The sequence below is a fragment of the Carassius gibelio genome, chromosome B8 (genome assembly GCF_023724105.1).
Source record: "Carassius gibelio isolate Cgi1373 ecotype wild population from Czech Republic chromosome B8, carGib1.2-hapl.c, whole genome shotgun sequence".
Taxonomy (NCBI): Eukaryota; Metazoa; Chordata; class Actinopteri; order Cypriniformes; family Cyprinidae; genus Carassius; species Carassius gibelio.
The window spans coordinates 11,980,285-11,993,627 of NC_068403.1; the positions used below are offsets into that span (position 1 = coordinate 11,980,285).

Below are 13,343 nucleotides of genomic sequence, written 5' to 3' on the forward strand. Positions count from 1 at the left end.
GAAGGGGAGTGCATGCATCCAAAGCATTTTAACTCACAAACTCTGAAATAAAGTGCATGGGATGTGAAGATGGCTGGCGGCATTATTCAGAACCTGTGCATTAAAGCACCTTAAGTCAGAAATGCAACAAGGTACTGTACACCTGAACATCATATACAAATGTGCTAGCTGAACATTTTATTTTTGAAACCACAAGCATTAATAAAGCAGAACAGAGAGAGCCTACTTTTTCAAGCTTGGTTCCACTATTTTTTACATTTATTTCTCCATAGGGATTTCAAAACATTTCTAATACAGAGGGTTTCATGCAGGACGGACAGATGGACGGACAGACAGATAGATAGATTATAAGTCTATAAGTCTGCTTATAAAACAGCACTGTTCACCAACCTGGATTTCCATTACATATTTTAATTGCGTTTGTTGCAATGCTATTTCCTCGTCCATGAAGGATACATGTGACACTGCCATAGAATTTTTACAGTACATACAATTATGATGCCTTAAAATGACCTGTTAAATTGACACCTGCAGAAGAAAGCTTACCGGATTATGGAACAGTTGTGATATATTCACTTACAATCAAACACACACATTAAATGTGTGTGAAACATTTATGAAACCCACCCTGTGGTTGATATTAGACAACAAGGCATACTTCGCAAGATGTAGAATGATTAAACCAGTCTGTGCATGCCACTCTGATTACATGTGTGAGTGAAAGAGAGAGAGAATTTGAGAACGAGACAGAGCATCCCATCAATCAAAGAGATGCGCCATTGCCTTGACAGGCATTTCAGACCAAGTGAGGGACTCAGGCTTTATAGAACAAACACAGGGAGCAGGGTCGCTAAAAAAACAAAAAACAAACACTTGAATCAACCTTTCCAAATTGGCTTCCTTCTAAATTAGTGCCATACCACAATCAATGTGGACCAGGATCCATGCTTCCACGCTGTGGAGCCTTGGAAGCTTCAATGGATATTTTAAATGGTCCTTAAGGTCTGACAGCATCTGCTTTGTTTTCTTTTGTTTTGCTGAAGTGTTAAATCAGGCTTCACCGAAGGGAGAGAAAGTCTGAGCAATTTGGAATCAACACATTTGTGTTTGTGAGCCAACAAAATCGTTTTTTACTGACAGGGAAACTTGCAATACACCATCTAAAAATGGAGGTAGTTTATCCAGCCATTAAAGTGCAAATAAAGACCTAACTCCATGTGTACAATGTGTGTGTCTATCGGATAACTTGTTTTATCTCAATTTTAACTTAATATTCAGTCAGTCCCATTAAGTGGAGATTTTTAGATCTCAGCTTAAAACACTTTTTTTGCACACACATGGAATATGAATTGGGGCAATCTTGGCAAGTGGAGATATTTGTTTTGAATTTAATTACACTTTGCATAATGCAGGTTATTTTAGAGTTTAAAACATTTGTTAGCGTGTATATGAGAATTTCACAAATCAAATCAGAACCTATACATTAAAATCAGGTGTGTTCAGTCCTGCTCAGTTTAACTCCAATCCTTTTAGCAGGCTGAAACTGAAATCTGGAAGACTTAGGCCCTCCAGGAGCAGGACTGAACATCCCTGCTTTAATGAACAGACCAGAAATGTTGATCTGATAGTTGGCTTGGTATATCTGTACACCTCATGGATCAGCAGCTGAACAGAGGTTGTGAGCCTCTTGAGTCGCTGTGGGAACTGGGAAGCGAAACTGAACGCAGTGTGCTATCTGAAGAATAGTGGTACATTCTCCATCCTGGCCTTCAATACCTTTTCCTTCAGTTTGCAAACCCTCCATAAGACTTCTCAAGCTTTCATGGTGCAATGCTGCCGTAACTCACAGAAACCGGCGCCCGTGTGCTCGGGTCAGCAGATCTGCTCTGATTCTGTCCAGCGCAGATTCTCAGACATGTTACAGCATCAAAGAGAGGACACAGCAGAGTTTGTTCTAAAACCGCTGCCATTCTAGTGACAAAGAAACAAACTGCTCCCTGGGAGAGAGCAAGAATTTTAGCGTGTGATGATTTCGAGTGACTTACCGCTGGGCCGCGTGGAGACTGCTGCGTCGAAGCCATCGGCTCCAAGATGCGTTCGTCTAAAATTCAAATAAATAAAATATAAATTAGAGCACTTTAAACACTAATTTCCTCCTCAGTTGTTTACATTTGCAAAAACTGAAGTATTTCCTTTGCAACAGGTTTCTAATTTTGTTAAATAATGTCATAGGTTGAGATGGGTTGCTCAATAATACCAATGACAATAACTATGGATTATTACGTGTTTCATGGTTAACAATCAAAATTTAAAACCATGCAAATGACACACTTTTTTACAATCCCAATTTACACAGCATTACGCCACCGAAATGTGGACTCTGAGGAATGCTAAGGATCAGGGTGGCATTTGTTACAGGTCCTTAGGCTATCTGGCCGACACTCATTTGCATTCATGGTGTAAAGACAGCCTGAATGACCCACCGCATGAATCACATTTGTCACATAAGCCTGGCAGCAGTAGAAAAGGCTTTGGCTGAGCGAGAGATGAGGTTAGAGTCACAGTGAACAGAACATCATTCCCTCGATCAGATAATGAGGTCAGCTCTATACGCCACTAAGAATGACCTCACACACAGACCTGGCCCCGTATTTATCAAGCTTCTCAAAGTGCCATTTTAGTCTCAATTGATGAGAATTCATTAAATTTACTCCTACTTTCAAACTTAAGCACAAAACCAAGTTATCAAATTTCTTAAGGCTAAGAGTCTCTTACTCTCTCATTTTTTTAAGACAGCTCAAGAGGTCTCTCAAGTGGTTAGGAGTTGCCAGTAGGGGCTTGTGGAAATCTAATCAGTGATTGGTCCATGCGCATTTAGTCATCCAAAATCCCATTTGTGTAACAGCAAAGTGTCGTGATTTAACTCTAAAGCCCGATTCGGATGGTAATTGTTTCTCATATGGACATCTTTAGAAATAAATTTACATACCAACTCAGTGATAAAACTCATGGATTCGGATGGCGATTTATTAACAGTGTAGGAGCGAGTTCTGTGATCCTACAACCTGGGAATACGCTGTTTACGTAGCAGTCACATAATTGTCTGCTGTAAAAAAATTAATTTTATTTACCAATTTATTCTTACTATTGTGTAGAATGCATTTTAAAATACTTATTATTATGTAAAATGTATTCTTATTATTCCAAATACATTTTATAATATCCTATTTGTTATTTTATAATTTATATCTCCTGTTTAAAAATAGGAAAACAGATGCGCTATAGTTGTATATAATTACACGCGATATATATATACACTGGCCATTTTATTAGGTACACCTGTTCAATTGCTTGGTAACACAAATTGCTAATCAGCTAATCACATGGCAGCAACTCAATGCATTAACGCATCTAGATGTGGTGAAGATGACTTGCTGAAGTTCAAACTGAGCATCAGAATGGGAAAGAAAGGGGATTTAAGTGACTTTGAACGTGGAATAGTTGTTGGTGCCAGATGGGGTGGTCTGAGTATTTCAAAAACTGCTGATGTACTGTGATTTTTATGCACAATCATCTCTAGAGTTTGCAGAGTTGTGTGGATGAAAATTAATTTGGCATAAAGATCATGAAAGCATTTATCCATCCTGCCTTGTCTCAACGGTTCAGGCTGGGGGTGGTGGTGGTGTAATGGTATGGGGGATATTTTCTTGGCACACTTTGGGCCCCTTAGTACCACTTATACACCGTTTAAACGCCACAGCCTACATGAGTATTGTTGCGGACCATGTCCATCCCTTTGTGACTACAGTGTACCCATCTTCTGATGGCTACTTCTAGCAGGATAATGCACCATGTCACAAAGCTCAAATCATCTCCGACTGGTCTCCTGAACATGACAATGAGTTCACTTTACTCAAATGGCCTCAACAGTTGCCAGATCTCAATCCAATAAAGCAGCTTTGGGATGTGGTGGAACGGAAGATTCATATCATGTATGTGCAGCTGACAAATCTGCAACAACTGCGTGATGCTATCATGTCAACATGGACCAAAATCTTTGAGGAATGTTTCCGACACCTTGTTGAATCTATGCCACGAATAATAAGGCCGTTCTGAAGGCAAAGGGGGGTCTGTTTAATAATACACATTTTAAAATTGTATTGCTGCTGCTGCCATAATAAAGAGCCATTTCGAATGTTTATGTGCTTTTCTTCTCTTTCACCTCCCAGACGTGTTAGGGAGTGCTCAAAAAGGATTTTAACACTGAATTATGAATCAATTTCTTCTCATAAACTCAGAGATGTGGATTCGAATGGCAATTAAATTACCACATAACCTTGGTGTTTGTCAAAAAAACAAAAAAAAAAACAGTAGGTAATTCGGCCGGGAATTTATATGGGGGTGGTGAGAGAAAAACACAAAAATCCTGAAACCAGATAGCATTAAAATCACCAACTACCCCCTGTAAATTTGTGAAAATAACTTATGTCCCCCTGAGAAACAATTACCGTCCAAATAGGGCTTAAGACTGACTGACTGACTTGTTTTATACCTGTTTTATACCCAGAATTAACATCAACCTTTAAAAGGTATCGAAAGAATTGTGCGATCTGATCATTTGATCATTTGATAAAAGTGTCTGCTAAATGACTAAATGTAAATATAAGTATAACTGTAGATTTAATTTCAAATGCATATGACCACTTCATGTAGTTTTACTGTATGTTACCAGAGCCAGGTAGTAACGGATTATATGTAATCTGGATTACATAATCAGATTCCAAAATTAAGTATTTGTTATTTGATTAAAGATGCAGTTTAAATTAAAAATGATCCAAAATCAATATTTGAGCAAGTACATAACCAGCCAGTGTTCAAGACTATCACTTTTCTTTAGCCCGATTCACAAGGGTTAGATTATGATAACGTTTTCTAATTTGAGAGATCCGGGTAGGTTTTCAGGGGAAATTATAGCATGCCACTGCATCATTACATCACGTCTATAAACATAAAAAAAAGTTGTCCCGGCTACTAGGCTATCGAATGTGAGGATCCCGCAGGTGGCGGATCGTTTATAGCCTTTTCTCACAGCAACTAGAAAAATTAAATGCATCATTATGATGGCGGATTGTAATCTAGATGCATTCATGTAATCTAGATAGGATTTTGTGTTTCTGAAACACATGTGAATGAAATGTAATTATATTCCATATATATTATATATATTCCATTATATTTGTATTTTAAAGACAACCAGTTCGAAGGGGGAGCATAAATGGCTTTTTGGGTAAAAATAATCTCTTAATTTGAATTTCAATCCGAGTGGATTTACAATTAGAGATTAGACTGCACAGAAATTGAAATCTACTCGCTTATACACACTATATTCACATAGTCACGTAATGCTGATGTTGTTAACATTAACAATTTGAGAATAAAGTATAGCAATAATAATAATTTAATAAATGAATAAATAGTTATATCACCATTTGTAGCGCAATTTATTATTAGGTTTTTTTTTTTTCTCTCAGTTGGTCAGAACAAATATGGCATACTTGTTCAGCTGACAATATCCAGTGAAAATTCCTATTTGGGTCACATATTCCAAAACGTAGGCTAGAATCTGTGATTGCAAAGTACAGTAAATATCCAAACTGGTGCGATGACTGGCTGCCACACATACTCCTCAGATCTGGAGCCGTGCAAGGAAGATAATTCCGCAAAAAGCTACAAATGCAGGTTTTTTAAACAGAAATGGCAAAAAGGAGGCAAAATTTACGGACTGCAGCTTTAAATTACATTTTTAAATACTCGTAATCAGACTACAGTTAAATTTTTATGGATTACATGATTACATATTATTCACACAATAGCAATACAATAGTCATAATTTATTGATCCTCCCTATTTCCTCTTTTTTATCTTTTAAAACGTTCATTTCTAAAATAGACTATTTCTTATATACAGTACACTCAGAAAGTGTGTCATTCACACAAAGACCAGTTATAAGTCAGGTGGCATCTGACCATTTATTAAGTTACAAAAATCATTTCAGGTTTAAAAAGTTTTTCAATATTGCATCAACTGCTGATGAACACATCTAATCCTCTTTCATCTGATATATTTACTTGAAGTAACCCTGAGATTTTAAAATACATAAATACATTTGACAATAACGTTAAATGACATTTGAGTAAACAAATAAAATATTTAATTTTTTAAGTAAGGGTTTTATGTTGATGTCATAATGACTTATTTTATTTAACATTTCATGGTTTATTTAATAATTAACTCTTTTATTAAACTCAAAGAACAGGTTCTTCATAAACCCGTTTAGGAAATCTTGATGTAAAATAATGTTTAATGCACTTCATGTTATTAATAACAATGAATGAAATGCATGTTCTTTAATCTTTGTATTTTTATATCAATATGGTACAAGATTATCAACCAATGTAATAAACAAGATAGGTCAAAAATAATCTAAAAGTAGTCTGATTATGTATCCTAAAATGTGAAATTTAATGGACTATGTCATAACTACAATTTTTGTCATGTAATTATCAATCAGTAATGGATTATAATATGCAAGTAATTGTGTATCACCTATAACTTCATTGGCCTGTCTACATTTTCTATACATATGTTTACTGTCAATATCATTACTGATCAATTTAATACATCATTGCTGTTCACAAAAGACACACATTACTTCCAGATGTAATTGCTAATCATCTCTTCTGACCACCTGTGATCGAATCACCCGAGACGGATGTTAACAGTGGGTATAAACCGGGCCAAAGTGTGAGGAAACTGAATGGCAGATTCTCATTTGTAACGAACGCTGTGCATTTGTGCTCCTTTATCTGATCTAAACCTCATCAAATACAATTACCAGATGCTTGGTTGAGAAGGCCATAAGCTGCCTTATGTTAAACCAGACACTTTTTATGACTCACTCTTGTTTTCGGAAACTGATTTTTATAAGATAAGCGCCTGACAAGTGTGAAATCCTATGAGAGTCTGAAATTGGGCGCTTGGGATTTGACACCAATAGAAGTGATGTAACTCAACAGAATTTGCTAAACCATCTGTGCTTATGGGACATGGGCGAACAAATAAGTGTACATTGATAAATTCTTTAAAATTAAGAGTGAAGCCAAAACCCAAAAAAAGCCCAAATCTGCTTTAATATAGGAGCTACAAGGGGTAGCTCTCTAATGTTCTGGCTTTGTATTGAATGTCAGACCCTTGATGTGTCCATCCATTAAGTGTAAAACACCTGGTTAACGGGTCTGAGGGGGTTTGCGCTTCAGGCTATTGTGACTTCCCAAAAGCCTGACTGAGTAAACGTTCTGGATGGATTTTTATTTAAGGAGAACATCCTCTCAGCCACCCTGGTGTGCTTTGTCAGCTGGATTTTCACCTCCCTGTCTGGAACAAGAGATATCAAACCTGCCTGGTGATTTTTCTGAGTTTGTGAAGGGAACATTAACGATTAACCTGTCTGATAATCAGACGGATGTGACAAGAGACTCTAATTAACCTGCTTGAACCAGAGAATGCATTTCTCTTTAAGCGCAAAAAAACACATTAAAAAGCAGCTTCTATGAAATGAAAAGAAAAAAAAACTGATATAGTGCAATATAGTGCACATGGTGTGTGAATTCTTTATGCTCACCAAGGCAACATTTATTAAATAATAATAATAATAATAATAATAATAAACTATATGGTAATTTTGCAAAAAATATATTTCTTTTTAAATAATTTATAATAACCAACACATATTTTAAAATGTAATTGATTCTATTGATGGCAAAGTTGAATTTTCACAAGCCATTACTGCAGTCTTCAGTGTCACATGATCCTTCAGAAATCATTCTCATATGCTGATTATGTGCTTAAGAAACATTTCTTACTATCACTTTTGAAAATGGTTCTGCTGATGAATAATTTAGTAGAAGCTGTGATAATTTTATTTCAGGATTTTTTGATGAATAAAAAGTTTCAAAGAACAGAATTTGTTTGAAATAAAAATATAATGTAGTTTTATAAATGTCTAGCTTTATCAGGGTCACTTTTGATCCGTTGAAGGCAGCCTTTCTGAAAAGTATAACTTTGTTTAAAAAAAAAAAATCTAGTAAGGTATCTATTGAAAAATAACATGTAAATATCGCCAAGACACTAGTATGGATACTTAAACAAGCTATAAAATGCCTAAATATTCCGAAATGAAACGAGACACTAAAATAGCATCCTCTCTACATGATTGCTGGAACTGTAAAAGAGGACATCCAGAGATGTGTCTGCATGTTGTGGTGTTTCCTTGCTGAGTGAAGGTGACCACACTGTTGGGTGACAACATTTCTCTCAGTAATACCTCCGTCTGATGCTCAATCTGTTTCTGCTACATGTGTGAACTCATCACCCCTTCCAACACACTTTCTCGCTCTCTTTCTCACTCACCTTCTGACTGTCTTACACCCTCCCTCTCATTTACACTTCCTCTACTTTCTTCGCGCCCTCTTATTCCCTCATGTCTAACTTTCAGTCACACCTTTTTAATCAAATTTTGGGAGGTTTTTGGAGAAACTCCAAAATGCAGTATATTTCTTCCCATTAATCCTGATATGACAGAACAATGGAGAGAAAGACAAGTGATGACCAATTACCTCACATCTTGCTCTCTTTCTGACAACTCATTACACTCAGAAAGCCAAAATCACATCAAACGATGCATTAGAAAACATCTAATACACACATATATACAGTTTGATTGGCAGCATCAGCTACTTCGAAAGTATTTAGTCTCAGAAACGAGATCTCTGGAGACAGAACCAATCAACTCTTGATTGACTTTCTGCATAATTCGGACGGACAGGTTGCCACATCGGCGCTGATTCACACGGGCTAATCGAACTGCTGACATGTGCACTACGAAAACCGCTCGCATGAATATGCATGGATGTTCTCAAAACTACACATTCATTATGAATCATGCATTGGTAAATACTGTGCACGACTGGCTAAAGGGCAAAAATCACAGGCGATCTACTTGCGTTTGATCAGCACTCATCGGTAGTAGATAGAACAACCAACATCAAAGAGAGAAATGAACACATTCTGATCATCGCTGCCTGTGCTTTGCACTCTTCTCTTGCTCTCAGGCTTTTTGACGGTCAGAACGCATCAAAACAATGCACATTTTTGCTGTGAAGAGATGGGAGAAGTTTACAAGGTTGTTCACGAAATATTAGAAGATTTGTTTTTAAGCATTTAAATCCAAGCCTATTCATTTTATATTTAAATTCTTAAGACAACTATGAATAAGCCCCCTGAATAGTGTCAAAACATTACATCCTGACCAACCAACTGTGACTCAACCATGGCACTAGCTGTAGGTTATCTGTCAATATTAATAACTAAATCTCAGAGTCACAAGTAGAGATATAAAAATGGTAAGGTGTTTGAAGATTCATGCATGCTGGGAGTCCATGTCTTAGAAAAGAGTGCGAGAGAGAGAGAAATTATAGACTTGGCCGAGTGCCTGGCCCTCAGGCCAGAAGCTTCATCCCTCTTTGCCCAAGAAGGTACAGCTCAAGTGAGGAGGAGTTAAAAGAAGCAAGAGTGAAAGAAGAAGACAGCAAGCATATGCTACTGTCGTCTTTCATTCTGCCCCGTACTAGATGACTTGGCAAAACCTGGGATATTCAAATTGACCAGATCACATTTCACCCACACAGCACTACAGAAGTCATGCTTTTGGGTCAGACCCCCAACCTCCAAACAACTCACCCACCAGCAGCTGATCTCTATCCGAAACTGTAAAATGCGAGATATGCAAAAACTCCCTTTTAATTGGAAGGCAGAGATTGTGACGGAAAAGTCATTAGTACTCATTAATTTTGTAATTATTTCCCCCCAACATATTAAGGGTGATGCATTTGGGCATGACAATTCTTTCTCGAACTATTGAGTGTCAGATCCACAGCATTTCATAACAAAAATGTCAAATAAATTATTCACACAACATAGAAACAGGACATAATACTTTAACAGGCAAATACAAAAAGACTGAATAAGATTTATTCAAATATGCTTAAATATATTTATATAAAAATATATACAGATATGTCCAAATATATTTGGACACAGGCAAATTTTTTTATTCTTTTAACTAATCAAAACACATTCAAGTTACAGTTATATAAAAGGATCTCTCCAATCCATGCAAGTGAAACAGACAATTTTTAGACTTCAAAAAAAATAAAAAAATAAAAATAAATAAATCCCATCAGAGAGATAGCAGGAACATTAGGAGTGGCAAAATCAACAGCATGGTATGAGAAAAAAGAACGCACTTGTCAGCTCAGCAACATAAAAAGACCTGGACGTCCACAGAGGACAACAGTGGTGGATGATCGGAGGATCCTCTCCATGGTCTAGAAAAACCCTTTCTTAACATCCAGCTAAGTAAAGAAAACTCTCCAGCTAATACAGAGGGTTCACCACAAGGTGCAACCAAGGCCAGATTAGACTTTTCCAGAAGTGATCTGGCTTTTTAGTTGTTTTTTGGCAAAGCATTCTTTGGACTGCTGAAATTGAGATCAACCTGTACCAGAATGACAGGAAAAAAAAATATGGAGAAGGCTTGGAAACGATGATGATCCGAAGCATATGACAGCATCTGTGAAACATGGTGGAGCAGTGTGATGGCAAAGCATCACAAATTAAGAAACCCAATCTCTGGTGATGTCCGTGAGTTCTAGACTCTCTACAAACAATTCTCAACAAAATATTAAAAATGAAAATTTTATTCATATATTTATTTTATTAATATAAATATATTTAATTACATTTGAGCCCCTGAAAATGAGAGGACTGTGTATAAAAATGGTTGTAATTCCTAAGCATTTTGTTATATTTTTGTTCAGCCCCTTAAATTAAAGCTAATTAAAGCTGAATTAAAGCCTGCACTTTAATTTTATTTGAACTGTTTATTTTTAATTATGTTCTGGTGGCATAAAGAGCAAAAATTATGAAAATTGTGTCAGTGTCCAAATATATATATATGGACCTAACTGTATATATTTCAAATAAGTCTATTAATGCTAACAGTTTGGGCCAGTGCAAACCATCTTTTGGTTTTAAAATAGTACTGTCAGGATTTACTACGATGAAAATGGACAGTTATTTTTGCGTCTGATCTTACTGAATATAAATTTGTAGGAGCTTCCCTTTCAGATGCAAAATGAATGGGAGGGGAGTTTTCAAATGAATCACGCAACAAGATTTATTAACATTTGCGCTCGTGAAATTACTGGTAATTATGCATTGTCAGTAAATCACTCAGAAATTTCCACGCACATCTTTCATTCTAATTATCAATTTAAAAAAATAACTATTTCCTTTTTTAATATATTTTTGAATGTAATTGATTCTTGTGATGGCTTTTTCAGCAGTCATTACTCACATGATCTTATTATTACTACTGTTGAAAATACATATTTTTGTAGAAACCATGATAAACAAAAAAAATATATATTTTATGAATAGAATGTAAAAATCTGTTATTTTTTATAGAAACTTTTTCTAACTTTATAAAAAATACATTTACTGTCACTTTTTCAGCAGTTGCTCCCAAATTGTGGAATGATTTACCACTGCATAAAACACATTTTTATTCCCTGGCTTTTGACTAACCATAAGAGCTGTCGTGGTCTTCTTTGTCGCTGTTACTGTTGATGCTATTTTATTTATGTTGTGTGTTTTTGTGTTAGATTTTTATCTCTAAAAAGTGTAAAGCACTTTGGTAACCTTGCTGTTTGTTTAAATTGTGCTATATAAATAAAGTGGATTGAATTGGATTGGATAGGATTGATCAATTTAATGCATCCATGTTGAATGGAAGTAATACTTTCTAGCTGACGAAGAATCTAACAAACCTATGGGAGATCTTCCTATTGTTAACCTCCTGTCTTAGAGGTTAACTGCTCCGGGTCTGTGTTCACTGCTGTGTGTGTGTGTGTGTGCACTTTGGATGGGTTAAATGCAGAGCACGGATTCTGAGTACTGACATACTTGGCTGTATGTCATTTCACTTCACTTCACTTTTCACTTTCACTTTTTAATAAAGACAGCAAACAAACAGTTTTGTACATCATGAGACGCACAGGTATGGTACTCCAAAGGACAGTTTGACAACAACTCAACCAACAAAACTGAGTAACCCAGAACTTCAGATGCCTATTTACACACTGGAACTACAAATTTAAGAATCTGTTTAAAATCTGTCCTCACATAACATCAAGTGAATAAACTAAAGGGAATTACAATGTATTTGGTATCTGAGATAAAGATGATGATATCAGATTAATAATTCTGTTAAGCAAAGTTCATCTCCCAGGTGCTTTGTCTCTAAGCACAACATACAGATCCCTAGTCAGACATTGATGACTCAATAAAGAATCCTTCTGAAAATACAGCACAGTCTTTGCTTCTGAGTTCCTATACAATAGTCAATAAAAAGATTAAGCATATTCTTGTAAAACCTATTTTTCAATGACTAATGCAAGACAGTTGGCTGGATATGTAGCAGCACCGAAGAAAGACCTTCTACTGAGAGTGGTGTTTAATTTCTGTGTCGAATCTTTGATTAAATCTCTGGATGGAGCATCACAGCCTTGTAAATCTGCACAAGGTGCAAATGAAAGGTCTCACATCCAAGCAGAAAAACAACAATAAACCCTGACTCACCTTGGGGTGCTGAAAGTAACTTCTTAGGTGGCGATGTTTCCCGGTGGCTCACATTCAATGCCGTGCCGCAAGAAGCTCCTTCCACACTAGACGAAAACTTGAACTTGATGACACATTTCCCCGAATTAGTCTGTGAGAAAATTGCAAAACTTTCTTTCAAGGGAGTGTATTCATGCATGTTTACCAGATGTTGAGTACTTTGTGTTATTTCTCTCAAATGCTCAACCTAGTCTTGTCTACTTTCCACGTTTCAATTTCTTTTTCAACCCTAATTAAAGTCAAAGTGTGTCATTTTTCGATATTTAAATACTTTCTTCTGTACCAATTCTAAATAAGTCATTTGAAGATTGATTTTCCCAAAAGGTTTCACAAAATTGCTCCCAGTCATAGAAAAACTGGCTCAACCAATGTAGTATGTTTGGGGACAGGATTACGTTTATCTGACCAATAGCAGATGAACAGAAATCACACACTTGACCTTCAAATAACCCCTATGCTACTTTATGACATAAACGAAACCTTTCAGCTCAACGTAATTGGTCTTTACACTTCCACAAACCCAAACAAGCAGGTGTTGTGACCTC

The 13,343-nt window shown here is 36.2% G+C and overlaps 1 protein-coding gene across 3 annotated transcripts in view; it reads right to left on the bottom strand.

Moving 5' to 3' along the window:
* The window catches only part of nphp4 (nephronophthisis 4), a 150,488-nt gene that overhangs the window by 45,063 nt on the left and 92,082 nt on the right, over positions 1-13,343 (bottom strand). For all 3 annotated transcript variants that reach the window (XM_052563306.1, XM_052563307.1, XM_052563308.1), the window contains 2 exons: positions 12,760-12,889; positions 2,046-2,101 (listed from right to left, as the gene is read on the bottom strand). In XM_052563306.1, coding sequence (XP_052419266.1) covers positions 2,046-2,101; positions 12,760-12,889 — 186 coding nt within the window. The remainder of the gene's footprint in view (positions 1-2,045; positions 2,102-12,759; positions 12,890-13,343) is intronic.